General features: G+C 43.9%; 2 protein-coding genes across 2 annotated transcripts in view; one reads left to right on the plus strand and one right to left on the minus strand.

Annotated features, from left to right (window-relative positions):
* The window catches only part of RHCE (Rh blood group CcEe antigens), a 40,929-nt gene extending 40,129 nt beyond the window's left edge, over positions 1-800 (minus strand). Inside the window, exon 1 of the mRNA XM_005895854.2 lies at positions 653-800. Coding sequence (XP_005895916.2) covers positions 653-800 — 148 coding nt within the window. The remainder of the gene's footprint in view (positions 1-652) is intronic.
* A 9,875-nt stretch (positions 801-10,675) lies between these two features.
* MACO1 (macoilin 1) overlaps positions 10,676-18,632 on the plus strand; it is a 65,716-nt gene continuing 57,759 nt past the window's right edge. The window contains exon 1 of the mRNA XM_070383125.1: positions 10,676-10,962. Within this exon, the coding sequence (XP_070239226.1) occupies positions 10,883-10,962 (80 nt within the window). The 5' untranslated portion in view covers positions 10,676-10,882. The remainder of the gene's footprint in view (positions 10,963-18,632) is intronic.

Here is an 18,632-nt window from a genome sequence, read left to right on the forward strand (position 1 = left end):
AAACAACATCTTGACTCTCTGAGGTACTTGAAAACTCCTCTCAACTTTTTTATAAAAGCAGAAGCCACACCACTGTGGATGTCTATCTTGTTAAGAGTCATTCTCATCACAGTCTATGAGTATTTTTAGCTGCATATATATAAAATAACAACCATCCTACATTCCCTTCAGCCAGAGCTTACGCCTGAGGATCTGCAGGCAGAAAGAAGACTTCCCAGCCCCTAAGTAAGAAGGAAGCTTCCAAAAGGAAGGTGGTACAAAAATGAGAAAAAGAGACCAAAAAAAAGGAAACAAAATCCCTCAAACCCAACAACACCATGAAATTCCTTGCTGTTAAGGAAAGAGAAGAGGGGGCAGCGGAGGCAGAGAATTGTGAAGACCCTTTGGCAAAGGGAAATCTAGGAACAGAGAAAAGGAGGCTCCTCCTCTGCCCTGACAAAACAAGGAAGACTTCATGGAAGAGGTGATGGCCACACTGGTCCTAAAGAAGAGACGGCATGTTTGGCTGGGTCTTTGTGCAAAAGATCGAAGAGGATGAGGGAACCCCTTTCTTCAGAGACTTTGTGGAAAGGAGGCCCTATGCCCCCGGAGGACCTCCTCTTCCCTGCACCAGCTGTTTGCCTCTGTGACCACCTCCCCTCTGGACACTCACCTCGGTAGTCCCTCAAGAGCTTCTTCTGTTCATCTACAGAAGCTGAATAGGAGGTGAAAAAGAAGAAGATGACAATGAAAATCACCTCCAGTGTTATGGCACACAGGGGCAGCCAGACCCGCACAGACTTTTGGTACTTAGAGCCCATCCTGTGTCCGTCTCTGTGCAGCGTTTCCACCAGCACCGGGCATTACCCTTAGCCCCACACCCACTAAGGGGAGGGACAGGAGAGACACCCGGGTAAGGCCTTATCTCAGGCTGCAAGGCTGGTCCTGCCAACATATCTGTGGAGTTAACACAGGAGCAGAGAGACAGTGACAGGGAGGAGGAAAATGCATTTTTTCTAACATTAATTAATTCATTCAATCATTTATTGATTTGACAAGTAGTTGCTACATTCCTACCACAGGGCAGGCACTGTGTCCAGTTGAAAAGAGGGCATTCATTCACTCGACCCTCAAACACGAGAATTTTTTTCACTTACCTTTACCGCATCTTGCAAGAAAGGCAGAGAATAGGTCAACACCCTTATTTCACAAATGGGGAAATGGATGCTTAGATGGAGCTTTGGATTGGCAAAATTTCTCCTTAAAACCTTACCACAGGTCAGAGAGGGCACCCAGTGGGCTCTTAAAAATGATATAGCAAATGAATGAATGAATGAAAGCAAAGAACAATATTAAGTCCTGGGAGGACCTAGGATAACGAACTCCTCAGAGCCACACCGTTGAAATTAGTTTTATCTGAATCTGTATTTAAACACAGAATCTGACCTGTTTCTCAATCTTTCAAGGGCAGGTGTGACAATTGAAAGGAGGAGGTGATCCAGCTCTAGGAAAGCCCTGGTGGGAGTCCCGCTCTAGCCCGAGGCTAAAGTTGTCCCCCACTCTGGTCACCTGCTCACAGAGCAGCCCAGGACTTGCCTAGGGCATGAACACTGCAGTGTGTTTGACGATAGTCACCAGCCTCAGTATCCCCACCCCACAATGGAGGACTGTCCCCTGGAATAGGATTTAAGGTGCCTGGGATCTAGTTCTGCCCCTGCAGCTAACTGTTCCTATGGCCACATCCATTTGCTTAGCAGGAGATCTGAGATATAGAGAAAGGGAGAGAAGGAGGACTCAACATTTTTACTTCTACACTGGCCCCAGTCACTGGCCACTGTGTGTAGACTGAATTTATGAGGGCCCAGAGACTAAAACCTGGCTAGGAGTAGCAGGGAGGCAGATTGTAGCCGAACATGAGTGGATATTTTATTGACCATTCATGGGGTAGTGAGCATCCTGTCACTAGGGGAATGCAAGCAGAAGCTGATGGTTAGTTGTCAGAGATGTCTTGTGAATGATTCATATGTGGATTATGGGAGATGTTAATCACCTGGTAGAATCTTGTCTTTTTTGTTTTTAGATGAAACTAAACCCAGAAGGTCATACTCAAGGTCACACAGTCATTGACATTAGTCATTTCTTGCTCAGCGCAGCTTTATTTACAAAAAAGAAAACGTTGAGAATAACCTGAACGTACAGTAGCAGGGGACAGGTTAAGTAAACTACAGGACACATAATCTGCCACCAATATAATCGTTCTGAACATGCAGAAAAATCCAGAAGAAAATGCTTTTAAGGTTTATCAAAAATGGCACACGGGATATATTATTTGGTAAAGGACATTACAGAACAGTGTGCATGTTCCCACTTTTGTGAAGTAATAATAACACTGTATGTAAACACATGCATCGGGAAAAAAAATTGGCTACAAACCACTCCTGGTTACTTTTGGTTTAGGTATCTCGGGGAGCTAAAATTTAGTACACTAGGCGCTGTTCTAGACACTTTACATGTATGAACTCAGTTAAGGAGCCTGTGAGATGGGACTGTCAGCCTTTCTACAACAAGCTAAGGCGCAGCAATATCAAGTGACTTGCCCAAGGTTATGGGGTTAGTGAGTATTAGAGCTAGGATTTCAACTTGGGCAGTCTATCTTGAGCACCTGGGTGTTTAACCACCTAACTTTAGCCCAGATAACTCCCACGTCGTCTTCTACTTCTGAAAGACTAGCAACAAAGGATTCCAAGCCTTCTGCTATCTCAACAGTAAATAAGGCAGTAAGTACCGGTTTCTAGAGCTCAGCCCTCATGGTCAGTCTCAGTTTTGATTTCTGGCCTTTTTCTGGCCATCGGTACTTCTTTTTTGTTCTTTTTTGTTTTTCTTTTAACTTTAAATTTTGTTTTGGGGTATAGCTGATTAATGATGTTGTGGTAGTTTCAGATGAACAGCAAGGGACTCAGCCATATATATACATGTATCCATTCTCCCCAAAACTTCCCTATCTGGGCTGCCACATAACATTGAGCAGAGTTCCATGTGCTATACAGTAGGTCCTTGTTGCTTATCTATTTTAAATATAGCAGGGTGTACATGTCCATCCCAGACTCCCTAACTATCCCTTTCCCTGATCCTCCCCAACTACCCCAGCAACTGTAAGATTGTTTCTAAGTCTGTGAGTCTCTTCCTGTTTTGTAAGTTCATTTGTATACTTTCTTTCTAGATTCCACATGTAAGGGATGTCACACGATATTTCTCCCTCCTTTTCGGACTTACTTCACTCAGGATGACAGTCTCTAGGTCCATGCATGTTGCTGCAAATGTCATCATTTCATTTTTAACGGCTGAGTAATATCCCGTTGTATATATGTACCATATCTTCTTTACCCATTCCTCTGGCGATGGACGTTTAGGTTGCTTCCATGTCTTTGGTCATGGAAGTTTCCTTAACAGGGGACTCCCCTGTGAGGGGGATAAGTGAATGTGACCCTTGTTGGCCTGGGTCCTGTACCAGCAGTTTGTGAACCAGGCAGCTGTACCTACCTACCCAGGGGCACCAAATGTCAGGCAGATGAACACTAGAGATTTCCAGGCGCTGCCAGCCCCTGGGCTTGGAGCCCATGACGGTTGTGTTTACATGCTGGCAAACTCAGTGATGACGGTAGCTGGTTCCCACAGGGGCATCCTAAAGCCCTGTGTGTCCTGATCCTGCCCAGTGAAGGACAGACCACTTGACAAGAGGGCCAAGCTCCTGAATGAACAGAAAGGCTTTCTTTAATAAAAGGGAACTGACCCCACAGGTGGCCTCTCCCAAAAGATTGGTCAAAAGGGGAGTTTTCTCTCTACCTCTCTGACTCTTGCAAAAGACCCCTGTTTTCTGACGACAGTTCCAGATAGTCTGACTCCAAATCTTCAAGGCAGGGTCCCTGGGAAAGCACATGGGATCTAGAGCAGAAATGTCATAAGTCAAATGTTAATTGTCAACTCTAGGTGGGAGGTGAATGGCTTTTCACTGTACCTTTCTTTCAACTTTTTAGGTTTATGTTTGAAATCTTTCATAACAAAATGTTGGGGGAAACTGTTCTGTGTGTACCTGCTGTTCCCCGTGTCCAAAGCACCCCTTCCCTCAGGCATCTACATGCTCCTGCCCTCACCAACTCAGATCCAAACGACACGAGCCCAGGGACTTCTGACTGTTGTATCCTCAGCACCTGGTGTTTAGTCCATAGCAGGTGCTCAAGAAATACCTGTCGACTGAATAACAGCTGCCGATTCTGGAACGCCAAGCACTGGACCCAGCATTTTACAGACATTATTTCATTTACTCTTTCCCTCAAACCTGTGAGTACAGGCATCACCACTCCCATTTGACAGATGAGAAAACTGCTGCTCAGAGAAGTGATGCAAGCACCCAAAGTCACACAGCTAGTAAACAGCAGAGTCGGAACCCAACCCACATCCATCCAATGCCACGGCTTGTGCCCTTAACTGCTTTGCAATTCTGTCGTCCATTAACTAAACCACTTACAGTCTCAATTTCCTTATGAGTCAAATAAGATGAGCTGCTTTGCTTTCCTCACAGAGTTATTATAAATGTGAGACTACATAAGCATGCTTGGCAACCTGTGTTTTGGAAATGAACGTGGGCAAGTGGTGCCATGACTGTGGCCTCCTGGTCTGAGTGACCAGACTTCCTACGGGTATGATGAATCAAATCAGACAGACTATGCCTGGTCCTTGGAAGAAAAACTATGACCAACCTAGACAGCATATTAAAAAGCAGAGACATTACTTTGCCAACAAAGGTCCATCTAGTCAAAGCTATGGTTTTTCCAGTAGTCTTGTATGAATGTGAGAGCTGGATTATAAAGAAAGCTGAGCGCAGAAGAACTGATGCTTTTGAACTATGGTGTTGGAGAAGACTCTTGAGACTCCCTTGGACTGCAAGGAGATCCAACCAGTCTATCCTAAAGGAGATCAGTCCTAGGTGTTCATCAGAAGGACTGATGTTGAAGCTGAAACTCCAATACTTTGGCCACCTGATGTGAAGAGCTGACTTATTTGAAAAGACCCTGATGCTGGGAAAGATTGAGGGCAGGAGGAGAAGGGGACAACAGAGGATGAGATGGTTGGATGGCATCACCGACTCAATGGACATGAGTTTGAGTAGGCTCCAGGAACTGGTAATGGCCAGGGAGGCCTGGAGTGCTGCAGTCCATGGGGTCGCAAAGAGTCAGACATGACTGAGCAGCTGAGCTGAACTGTAGCTTTCACATGTGATTGTCCATTTTCTGTAGAAACTCTATGAGAACATTTACCATGTCCTCCTCATCTGAGTTAAATATTGGAAAACTCAGTCATGGGCAGGGACCAAGGAGGTATGTAGGCGCCCCTCATCTTCTCTCTGGAATCCTGTCCACACCAAAGGTGTGATTCTGAGCTGGGCATGCTTAGTTAGAGTGTGGCTAAGTCAATCATTTATCTATTTAACAAACATGAGCTTTGGAGTCAGGCAACCTGGGTTCAAATCCTAGCTCTGCAAATTATTAGCTCGGTCACCTTGGGTAAGATGATCAATATCTCTGAGTCTGTTTCCTTATCTGTAAAGTGGAGAAAATCAGTATCCATCTCATAGGCTGGTTGTAAAGATTAAATGAGGTAGGACACATAAAGTGTCACATATGTAGAGAACTTACCATAAATGTTAGAAATGATTATTATTGCATAAGCTTGACATGTTTACCTTAGAAAACCTCAAAAATGCAGAGGTCTGTAAGACTTACATAGAGCACCCATGATTTCATCATCTCTCCAAACCAGCTCTACTTCTTTTTGTATATAATCTTTCAGATTTTTTTCTATTCATGTGAATTTATGCCTTGTTTTTTTCCCTACAAAAAATGAGATTATATAGCACATGTTTAGTAACTTGGCTTTTTTTCATGAACAGTATACCATAAGCAGTTTCCAAACTAGGAAAAATCTTTCTACAACACTATTATGATGGATAAATGTCCAGGCTCAGACACTAGACTACCTGGATTTGAATCCTGCTCTATCACTTACCGTGTGACCTTAGGCGAATGACTTAGCTTCTCTGTGCCACAGTTTTCTCATCTGTAATATAGCACCAGTAGTAATCTCTTGGGCTCCCCAGGTGGTGCTAGTGGTAAAGAACTCGCCTGCCAATGCAGGAGACATGGGTTCAGTTCCTGGGCTCAGAAGATCCCCTGAAGGCAGGCATGGCAACCCACTCCAGTATTCTTGCTTGGAAAATCCCATGGAATGAGGAGCCTGGCAGGCTACAGTCTATAGGGTCGCAGAGAGTCAGACACAACTGCAGTGACTTAGCACGCATGCACAGTAATCTCCTCCTTATAGGGTTGCTGTGAGGATTAGATCAAAAGGCATAGGATGCTTAGAGGAGTATCAGCACAAAATAAGTGTTAAATATCATCATTCTCCAGGGCACACTGACTTCCATGGTAAGGCTATGTGATCATTTGTTTGACCAGGCCCCTCTGTGGGATATCTGGGTTATTTATAAAACTGTTTCTGTTCTAAACACTACTATAAATATCCTTCATTAACAGGGTTCTCTGGGGGATGCAGACAAATGTATAAGAAATGGCCATCCAAAGTCTGGATTTTCCTGTGACTCCCATGAGACAGGAACAAAGCTCAAGGCAGGTGGGCCAGCCTTGCCTGGTGGGCTTGAGGGGATAAAAGCTGCTGAAAAGGTGGGCATGTAATTTCCTTGGATGTGAAAGAGCACGTGATGATCTCCTCTAGGCTATTCTGAGCTCAGTTGAAACTTCTGCGCCAATTCCAACCCCTTGGCCATCTGAAAGTCCCAAGAGAAGAGGAGGAACAGCCCTGAATTCCTGTCTGGCACTCGGTCTTTGGAATGAGAGCAAATTATTTCTCTTTTCTGTCTTACTCATCTGTTAAATGGCCACTGCTGATCTCCCCTGCTTCCTGATTGGTGGAGGAAGTGTGGGGAGCTGGGGAGCTCTGTATTAGGCAGGAGGTCTGCCTCATCTCAGGCCAATTTTGTGTGCTGAGGATTCTAAAAGGTCCTTTCAGTTTGAAAGGCTGGAACTTAGGCCAAGCCAAAGGGGTTTTGGCTAAGGTGGGCCAGGAAAATACAGAGTCCAGCTGGGGCAGGAGGAGTGAGAGGAAGGGAATGGAGAAGGGAAGACTTACAGTAGTATGTCCTTGGTCTCTTGGCAAGAAGACCTTTCCCATCATTCCACTCCAGCCAATCATTAGATCAACTACCCTTAACATCAGAGTTATTTACAGGCACCAGAGGACATGCCTAGAGCATCAAGGCTCCATACATCTTAGCTTATGACTCAAGCCAAATTCCTTTACCATAGCAACTGCATGATCTTGTTTTCTCTGATGCTCAGTTTTCTCATCTGCAAAATGGAACTAATATGTTCTGCTTCTAAACATAGGGCTTGAAGTGATTCTAAGAGGTAATCTTGGCACAGAGTGGACAGGTCACTCAACTCAGGACACCAGCAAGTTGATATCTCAAGTGGGACTGGAACCCAGACCTCCAGATTGCTTCTTCTTGGGCCATCACCCTGGGATTCTCTCTGCCCTTCCTCTGCTCCCATGAAGCCCAACAACTAACAGTAACTCCCAGCCACTCTATACTTCTCCACAGCATGGAATGCCCTTGTCAGGAACCTGGTTGATGGGAGGCTAGCCAGAGAGCTTCAGAAAGCTGGTAAGTGACCCCAGTGCCTCTCTCATCTTTTTTATGGACTATTGACCCATCCATTCTACAGTGTGCCATGGCACTGTCCTAGACAACAGGGACTCAGTGGGGAGTAGGAAAGACCAAAGATATGGCCTCTAACCTTGCAGAGTTGACTGTCTTAGTTGCTGGCCCAGGTAATCTGGAAACTTGCAGTCATGGAGAAGAGGGCTATTCCAGTTGGCAGACCCCATGGAGTCTGAAGCCATGATCTCACCATGTACCTATGCCTCCAGTAATATTGATTTAGGTATCCTTCTCCATGAACCAACCTGTATGCTTTTCCATGAATCAACCTGCCTTGGCAACCAACCTTGGCAACTTGGCAACAGAAGTCTTTTTCTGTTGCTTCAAGCAGAGCATTAGGTTCAGATGCTTTCACAATGATAGGTAGCCTTGGTGAAACTTTGTTTGTTATCCTTGGCTGCCCAGCGACACTTTATCAACAGGCTGGAGTAGAGGTGAAGGATGAAAAACAGATATACTGTTAACAGAAATGATTTGCAGTAACCTACTGCATGTCTGGCCCTGAGAGTTCATCATCTGGTAACAACCTTCAAACAAACCTGAGTGAAAACTCAGGCTCTGAGACATTTAGTAACTTGCCAAAACTAGTAAGTGGCCAAGCTGGAATTCAATCCTGGTCTGAAAAAGCAGATACTCTTACAATTTTTCTAAATGCATCTCTATAGGGTATGAATCCAGTCCCCAAGCAGCTTTTCATCCAGGTGAATGGACAAGTCTCATCCAAGAAACCACAGATTAGGAACAGTACTGCTGGAGATGCTCTCTGTAGAAGCAAAGGCATGGAAGAGGGAAGACATATTTGTCTTAGTGGGTTTGAGGACAGTGAATAGATTAAGGCTTGGCTGGCCTGGGGAGGCCTGGAAAAGAGGGGTGGGCCCCGCTTGTGACCAGCTTTGGATGCCATAATAAACAGAATGGGTCTTGTCTTCCAGGCACTGGGTAATCTTTGTAAATATTTCTGACAGTATAAAGTAACAGCAGCAGTTGAGGATGATGCATTTGGGATAAATTACAAGTTCCTCCTTGGGGTGGGTTTTTATTTAAGGGAATGATCACAGGGCCGGGAGATGTCCACGCATCCCAGGACAAAACAAGATGGCATCTACTTTCCTGTAAGTTTTTTAGATGTGTTGTAAGACCGTCTGACTGGAGAAGGCAATGGCACCCCACTCCAGTACTCTTGCCTGGAAAATCCCATGGATGGAGGAGCCTGGTAGGCTGCAGTCCATGGGGGCGCTAAGAGTCGGACACGACTGAGTGACTTCACTTTCACTTTTCACTTTCATGCATTGGAGAAGGAAATGGCAACCCATTCCAGTGTTCTTGCCTGGAGAATCCCAGGGACGGGGGAGCCTGGTGGGCTGCCGTCTCTGTGGTCGCACAGAGTCGGAAACGACTGAAGCGACTTAGCAGCAGCAGCAGCAACACCATCTAACAGTCCCTCGGTTGGTGAACGGTTAAGTTGGTACAGTCACTTGATAGATTTTGCAACCATCAGAAATATTTAGGAAGGATGAATTCATTATAACATGTAAAAATGCTTATGTCAAAGAACAGAACTACAAAACTGAAAGTCTTAATAATAATAAAAACAACAGTAATAGTAGTAATATATCATCCAGGGGGAGGAAACTGGAAAGAAAGGGAAAAATACAGAATGCTAACAGTAGTTCTGTTAAGGTGATGAGATCCATGGATGTCTTTCCCACCCCCCGCCCTCAGCAACTTCCCTACGTTTCCCCAGTTTTTCTTTACTGATGTGCATTCCTCTTTTTGACATCTATTCTTTTCTTTTCTCTTAAAAAAAAAAAACAAACAACTTTGTCTTTTCTAACTGCTATTTTGCCATACCTATGCTGCAGGGGAGCAATGAAGAGTAAAAGAACAAACAGATGTAGAGCACCCAGCGCGGTGCTTCGCGCAGAATTGAGCGCTCTAGGAATGTTAGGTGAGAAGGGTCGCTGACCCGGCTTCCCCGCGGTACCAGAACCCTGCCCGGGGGCATAGACGTGGACGCTTGCCAGGTCCAGCTAGCGCGGTTACCAAAGAAGCTGCAGCCGCCGCAGCCAAAGTGAGCCCTGCGGACGTGGAGCCGGGCCGCACCGCCCCACACACACCCACTTCAGCAGCCTCGCGCGACGGCGCGCGTACCACGGCCCCGCCCCCTGTGACGCGCCTCCAGGAGGCGGGACCACGGAGGCCCCGCCCCGCGCCTCCTCCGATTGGCCGCCGCGCTGTCACCACCACGTCGCGGGAAGCTGGCAGGGTGTGTGCGTGTGCCTCTGTGTGTGTGTGTGTGTGTGTGTGCCGCGCGGTTTGCTTTGTCATTCGTATCCCCGTCGCTCGCAGACGCGGCCGGCTTGGCCGAGCACTCCAGGATCCTCAGGAAGGGCCCCCGGCGCCTCCCGGACGAGGAGGATGCGGCCAGCTCCTTACATAAGGATGCGGCGGACCGGAGTTTCAGTTCAGCGCAAAAACGCACATGCCGCAAACCCAGGCCTCGCGATTTCATAGGGCACTAGGGATAGCTTAACAATGAAAAAAAGCACTGCATGCTCTAATATGAATTCTCATACAGTGAAATGCAACCCAACAATAAAGAAATGCACCTTCGTAACAAGGCAGAATATAGGATGTTATATTTATAGGGCCTATTTATAAGCCTCTATTTAAATCGTTTCTGATAGGCTCGGACGCAGGCCCAGACACCTTCATGATTGGTGCACTCTTCTGTCCTTCAAAGAGGTAGGTGCTAGAGTCCGTTTTGCCTCAGAGGGCCCCGGGATTGGCCGGCAGCAGCGTAGCGGCGCCTGCGATTGGTCCGAGAGGCCGTCCGTCGGAGCGGTGGAGGCGGGGTAGGCGGCTGGCTGGTGCTGGGGCGGGCGGGCCCCGGAATTGTCATTTCTTTGTTTCCGAAGGCGGAGGAAGCTCTGAGCGCCCCCCTCCCTCCTCCCCGTCCCACCCCCTCCCCCCCGGGTGCTGGCTCCATGTCTGTGTGACCGGCCCCAGGGGTAGAGTCCAGGCCCGACGCGGGGCGGGCCGGCGGCGGCGGCGGCTGAGGTGAGAGACGGCGGCGGCGGCGCGGGCACCCGGCCCCCCAGCGGGAGGATGAAGCGGCGGAACGCCGACTGCAGTAAGCTCCGCCGCCCCCTAAAGCGGAACCGGATCACCGAGGGCATCTACGGCAGGTGAGTGGCGGAGCCCCCCGCCTCCGCCGGCGCGGGCCCCGCGGGCCCCCCGGCCGGCTCCGGAGGGGCCGGGCCCCGTTATGTAACCCCGACTAGGCCGCACGCCCGCGCCGGGGGCTCCTCGGAGGAGCGCTGCCCAGAAGGGAGGGGGCCCCGGGGGTCCGCCCCGGGGAGCGCGGGGCGTGGCGAGGGCCGCCGGCCCGGCTTCGAGGGCGCGGCGGGCGCGGGCTGAGGGAGCCGCCACGCCGCCGTTGGGAGCGTCCGGGCCCCGCCGGGGGGGAGGGGCGGCGACCCCTTCCCCGCCGGTGCCCGCCGGGCCCTCGGGGCCGCTCCCGGGGTCCACGGGCCGCCTCTGTCTCCCCGCCCCTCAGTCCCCTCTGGCCCGGGAGTCGCCGGCCCGGGCTGGAAGGCGCGTGGACCATATGCCCCGGTGACGGGGAAGGCTGACAAAGTTGGGAGCAGACAGGGGCTCCCCCGCGGTCCCTCGGCTGACCGGGCAGGTGGTCACGTTGCCCCCTCTCGCCTTTTACTTCTCTTACGGGATCTCAAACTTGACACCGACTGCTGAAGCTCATACCCACCCCCCAAATCATGCGCTGTGGCCCCGCTCCAGACTCAGGCGAGATGACCCTTTTCTCAGCCGCATTATTTTGACAATTCTAAGCAGATAGTTTTCTTCGAACCCGTTAAAAGGGATTTTTTTCTCCAAACTCACGGTTTTTTTGTTTGTTTGTTTTGTTTTTAATCCTCCCCAAAGCAAAGCTGTGTCCCTTTAAATAGAAATTGAATTCAATACCGAGGGATAGGACAACAGGTTCACGGGGCAACTAAGTGACCATCCCAGCTTCCCTCAGCAGCGTTTGTGTTCGACTGTTATTTTCTGGTTCTCACTGTGTTAATTCTAAATGGTACTTGCTTTGATAAAGAAATGATTTTAGAGGAGAATTCTCAGGATGTGCATATAAGCTAAATTGAGTCCTGGCGGTGTTTTACAGTTTAGCTCTTTTAGCTGTGGAACTTAGAGAAATATGTGAGGTAACTGATGACACCCAAGTTGCCTGAGCATAGCTGGACACCTTGCTTATGCTACTGTTTACACATTTAGAAAGATTGCTTTTCACAAGCAGCTGACTGATGTAAACATTGGATGTTTTCTTTATTTCAAGCTTAAAAGCAGGTAAGAAGTCAGTTAAAGTAAGAAGTTGTTGGATATATTCTTATGTAAGGAGCCACAGATCATAGAAGGAGTTCATACATTCAACAAATACCTGCACTATGGACCAGCCCCTGTTCTGGCTAGTAAGAGTATAGCAGTAAGTCAAGCAGGCCAAAAATCCATGCTGAGTCAATCAAACCTGACCAATTAAGCAAAAGCTGTAAAAGCAAAAAAAACATTTTTCCTGCAAATTTAATGGATGAGGGAAAGTTCTCTTCAAGTTACACACACTATAATTTTTGAATAAGGGAAGGGTTTTCCCCCTGCCTATTGAAAATGATTTGAACAATTTAATATTAATGGTGACACAATAGAGAAAGCATATTAAACAGAGTTGGTAAACCAAGGACAACCCTGCTGTTTGAATGGCTAACGTAAATGCACCTGTTTATAGTCAGAAGATTGAGAATCCCATATTGTTTCCATGTTTTCTGTTGTATTTCAGCTTCTTTTGTATTTGAACATACATGGGCAGTTTAGTATATGCTCCATAGTTACCACTTAGTGTGCATCAGTGTGAAGATGTGAATTTATTGTCTAATGAAGTTCTATTATTTTACTAATGAACTTTTGAAATTTGAATTTTCTTACCCTAAAGGTTAATAGTAAATACTCTATACAACTGTTCAGAGTTTCATCTGTAAGATTGTGAAAAACCAATAGTGTTTCAGCTCTCAAATCTGTTTAAGCTTCTCTTTGATACTCTTTAAGTCAAATGTTAATAAAAGACCTACATATATTTCTGTCTTTTCTGTTAGAGCACCATATATCAAGTGAGTGGTTCAATTTACTTATCTGTTTCTTAGTTTATATTATTATATTATGGAATATTATGATCTGAAGAACAAGATCATAGTGTTAAGGTTTTTTGCAGTTTTGTTTTCAAAGGAGATTTAGAAAATTTCCAGTTATTTCTGAAGCAGACAGAATGAGTGAACTAGTTATGAGTTGTGGTGTTTGAGGATTTGTGAGTATCAGATTTCTGTTCATCATCGCATTTACGTCTACACTAAATTGTTTGTAACACCATCTATTGCCCATTTTGTTTCTCAACGTCTGGCCAATTTTGGTCTCATTAAATAGAGAGCTTTGTTTTTTTCTGAGGCTCTGTTGACAGTTCTGATAACCACTATCTACTGTTTCACAGCGTAACCTTTCATGGACTTAATATTTGCATGTTCTCAGTCTGCACAGCTCTGAGCTTGGGCTAACAAGGAGGGAGCTGTGGTGAAGAGAGCACTGGACTGAGAGTGTCAGGAGACCTAGGTTCAGACTTGAGTGTCCCAGCTCTGCCGTTTGGGACAGACAAGGCAGCCACAGCTTTGAGCCTTAGTTCTCTCACCTGTCAATTGAGTTTTGAGGACTAAAAGGAGATAATGTCCAGTTTGTGAAATTCTGTATGAATTCTAGCATCTTAATACAAAATTATTTATTTAGCATGTTGTTGTTATCACAGTTTACCATATTTGGTTTATTTTTTAAAGGAGTCAGGAAAGACCATAAAATTTGTTACAACTATCAACAAAAGTTGAGTAGTCAAAACAAGGGATCAGTTGCTGCTTGGTCTTGCTGAGGAAAAAAAAAAAATCCCTGTTGCTGAGATGCTTTTAATCATGGGCTGCAATCCAGCAACTGTGACGGAGGTGATTGTCAAATGATACCATTATTATCAGTATGGCTGTGGTAGAATTCTGTTTCAGGGCAAGGTAGATGGAAAATGAATTTTTAACATTATGTTAATGTTACCTGCATTTATGTATATACCCATCATTTGAAAACTGAAATGTATTAGAAATATGTTATTTCAGTCAAGTTAATAATCAAAAATAAGAGAAAGGAAATAGGAATGGTGATCATTTTCTTTTACATCATTATGGGCTAAAACTTCAGTGCCATTTTGAAAAAATCTGAGCCCGCACAGAACCTGACAGAGAATAGGAATTCAGTGCTTAATGTTGAGCAAGTGAATTAGTAAATAAATCCATATAAGCCAATCTGTTCCACTCATTTAAGAACCGTCATTGTTTAAGTAATTATGGAGGATGCAGGATAAGATATGATTTCTTGTCTTCAAGGAGTTTACAGTCTAGGAGACCATAATAATTCCCTCTTAAATTTGTATAGTGATTTTGAGGTTCCAGAGAACTTTGAGTTCTGTCCAAGTAGAAATATTTTAGTTGAATTAAATTTTCGCTTGCTGGTTTACCTGATGCATTAACAGACTTACTTTGCCCTGTACTATTTTACGATGAAGTAGGCAGTCACCACTAAGTGAGGAAATACATATACTCAAATGAAATTGATGTGAAAGTACTTTGGAAATTATGAAAAAAGTTTTTAATAAGAGAAAGTAAAATGAATAAGTCTACTTAACTATAATATTTCAGAAGCCCTTGGCTTTTAGGGCAGTGACTCTCTCCCTGTATCTGCCTTCACACATGCACCAGACACTCCCCAAAGTAATATCTAATTACTCCATGCAGTGATTCTTCAGGTGCGATGGGGTTGGAGTGCTATGTAGTTTTTAAAAGCCTTAAGGGAATTCTATGTGGTTCCACACCTTTCATCTTGCCGGGTTCCCCACCCCCTCTGAGAATTACTGACTTTATAATAGGAAGATGAGAAGACAAGCTTTGGTGAGTAGGAGACAGAGGCAGAAACATTTATGTTTAAAGTCTCCGCAGTTAAAATCATTGCTTACCCAAGTAAGTATAATAAGAATTTTAAGTAAGGCATGTGTGTGTTTTAAGCTTCCGTAAATTATTTTATATCTCAAACTGGTAGTTGAAGGAAGCACCCCTTCACTTGTGGATTTATGGATACTTCCTGTCATGGTGTGCTGAGTTCTGCTTGTAATATGTTGCCTGCAGGTTAATCAGTGTAATACTGTACCTGACTTTTACATTTTAGGACTGGGGACTTCCCTAATATGTACCATAACTTTTCCCATCTTTATTTCAGAGGAGAATTTTCTGGCCTTTGACTTTCTGTAAATGGTCAAAGTTTATATATTTCTCAGCTTCCTAATTTCCTTTTTCAGACCCTTGTCTGAATAATCTCATCTCCAGAGATTTCACTTCACTGCTTTTCCTACCATCTTAATGATGTTTCCTAAGCCTGGTTTTAGACTTCTTTGGGCCATGCTTATTAAAGCCACTCCAGGCTGGCCTGACCCTTGGCTGCCTTAATTGTACATGTGTTCTGCAACTGAAACCCCAGATACCAGTGTTGCAACCTCACAGCCTAAAAGCATTTTGATCATCTTGTAAACCTTAACTTCAGTGGTGCTGGACTTGACAGAAAAGTGATAAACGCAGTATTGTTTTAGAGGGATATTGGGAAAAGGGGTAAATACAATGGAAAATTTAGGAATTGAAATGTTTTCACTAACCTTTCTAGTGAGGTGTTTAGCTTAACTCTTATATTTGTAGTTTCTGTGAAATACATTTAAACATCTTCCACACTGGAATTCTGTACTTTATTTTTGCTAGTAGTGTACTACCTTAAAAAAATAAAGTACTTTCCTCCAGCTTTCATTTATGATTCTTCTTGTCTGAGTGTTCTTGACAGTTTAGTTTCATTAGATGTTTTGAAAATTACTTTAAGTTGCTGCTATCAGTTGAGGTGGGGAAGGGAGTGAACATGATCTATTTCAGTATTTCAGATTATTTGCTTAAAAGCATCCTGTTTTATTAATGATACTTTCCTTTTTCTTCATATTAGTTTCTCATGGCTTTTCTTGAACCTCACTGATTTGGAGATTGATTTTAATAGTTATCTCAATAGCTTATTATTTTCACTTTCTTGTTATATACCTATATACTGTGGACCCAATCCATGTTCTGTAAGCACTTCTATTTCCAGAGTCTTTTTCTTTGGCCATTTCTCCCAGGTTTCCCAGATACTAACCCTTTGGGGTTTTATGTGGCTATATGTGTGTTTTGTTCTGTCATTTTCTAGGCTACCATCCAGATGATAGACTTAAGGGGCTATAACAAGATAGAACATATATCTTGTGGAGTCTGGAGGATCAGATAGAAATTTTATAAACTTAGTTGAAACCTCAAAGTGAAATACTATAATTTGGGTTACTTTTCTTGATGAAATTTAGTGTGCCCTTCAAATATAGCTATTACTTTATTCTCTAGGCTTCCCAGATTTGGGTGTAATTATTTTACTTGGATCATTTTCAAGAAATAGGTCCAGAAGAAAAAATAAATTTCTTCTCAACAAGCTGCATAAGTAGAATGGTACATACCAACAGGAGAAACACATACCCTCTGCTGCCCTTTTTTTTCCCATCATGGATTTCTTCAAATACCTGAGGAGTAACTATTTCCTCAAGGTCTCTCACCTTCAGGAAATGCATTCTGGTAATGGAAACTTTTTTTAAAAAAGGTAATCAACTATTAGAGTATATTCTTTGAGGCTTTCTGTCTTTACTTTGACATTTAGTTTAACTGACATCAAATTGGCCTCAGCTCATCAGCCTTCTTAAGGTGCCTGTCATCCCGACTTTGAAGCCCCTTCATAGCACTGGCTTTCCTTCCTTTGTATTTTTACCTCTGCCATCCTTAAGAGCCATGTGCTGACATTGACTCACAGGGTTATAACGTCAGAAGTCATTTATCCCTCACCCCATCCTCCTCTGTTGCCGTTTCTGTTTTGGAGGTTTTGCATTTAGTGGCTTGAAATGGTGCGCCCAGTCCACTTTAGGTGTATCCATAAGAATCACTGATTCATTAAGGCTGTTGGGATCTGCTTCCTACCCAGAGCAGGGGAGTTGGCTAGAAGTAATCACACTCTTGTTTAAAATTATATTATTACTTTGCTCATCTTCAAAACACTTTTAAAACCCAAATAAGCTACTCTGTACTAAAGTCAGTACTCTGCCTATCTCTTAGTGAGGTCCCTTGAGCTCTGGAGAGGATGGGGACCGTTTTCTTGGTCAAACAAAAACCCCTATCTCAGATGATAGAAATACTAAGGTTGGAGTCTTCTAGATGTAATAAGTATTATTTTCTTGTCTTTTTCTAGGCTTGACAAACTATACCTCGTGGTTCATTGTGTTTCTGGCTTTTTTAAAAAATGAGTCGTCTTTTTCTTTTTAAATTACATCTTTCTCTATTACAGTGACCATTCTGTGAGTATGACTATTATTGGAGAGCAGTCTTGAATTGTCCCATCTTTTGTGCCATGGCTATTTCTGTAAAGAGTCTTTGACTTTAGCATCTTTTTCTGCTTTTAAAACTTAATAGTGTTTACAAATTAAGTTTATTGATTCATAGTTTGTGAATTAAGGTACTGAGGATTTATTCTTTTGTAAAGTGTTTTAGCTTATTTTTTTAAAGCTTGGCTCTCCTGGAAAATTAAAGAATTATGTAACTTGAATATATACATACAGAGGGATATAAAGAAGGGCAATAATATTTATTGTGCATGTAAGAAGATGGGGAAGTCCAATGTGATAGTTAAGCATAAGGGCTTTAACATCATACGAACTTGGGTTCAAGTAATGTCCCTGACACTAGTTATGTGATTTAAAGCAGGCAAATGACTGCTTTAACCCTCAGTTTTCTCATCTGTAAAATGAGGATAGTAAATAATATTGTCCACTTAGGATTGTTATAAGGATAATTGACCTAAGTCATGTAAAATACTTAACATAGTATCTGACACAGGCATGGTTGCTTGAAAAGTTGATTTCTTTTATACTGTTGTTACTATAATTTTATTTTCATTCTGTTACTTAGTTCCAGGAAAGATACTAGTTTCACAGATGAGAAAACTGAGATTGCAGGAGGTTTCAGTACTTGATAGAGGCCTCTATCTGTCTAACCCTGAAGTCTGTGCTCTCTTACTTATTGTGCTACTTCATCCTTTCTGAATGGTGTTTACATGCAGTAACATAGCAGAGTTTGGTCCTCTCAGACTCTACTACATGTAGAACAGGTGTCCTTATCTTCATGTTTCAGGTGAAGCAGCAGTTACCAGGAGGGTCCTGTGCAAGGACATTGATCTTTTTTCCTTCTCAAAATGAGAATCTCTTTTCTATTAAACAATCCAGTATGGGTGTGACAACAATGCAAAATGTGATCCTGGACTGAATCCTGACCTGGATCCTGGCCTTGATCAATGGGTCTGTCTGTTGCTATAAAGGACATTAGTGAGATAATTACTGAAATTAGAATAATGTCTATAGGTCAGGTAATAGTACTAAATCAATGTTGATTTCCTGATTTTGATAATTGTGCTGTGGTTTATAAGAAAATATTTTTGTTTTTAAAAAAATAATTAAGGGGACATGTCTACAAATTATTTTCAGATGGTTCAGGGGAAAATGTACACATATATAGGGAGAGAGTGATGACAGAAACTTGATAAAATGTTTCATCATTTGTGAAATCTGAGTGGAAAGATAGAAGGGAATTCTTTGTAGTATTTAGGCAACTTT

The sequence above is a fragment of the Bos mutus genome, chromosome 2 (assembly GCF_027580195.1).
Source record: "Bos mutus isolate GX-2022 chromosome 2, NWIPB_WYAK_1.1, whole genome shotgun sequence".
NCBI lineage: Eukaryota > Metazoa > Chordata > Mammalia > Artiodactyla > Bovidae > Bos > Bos mutus.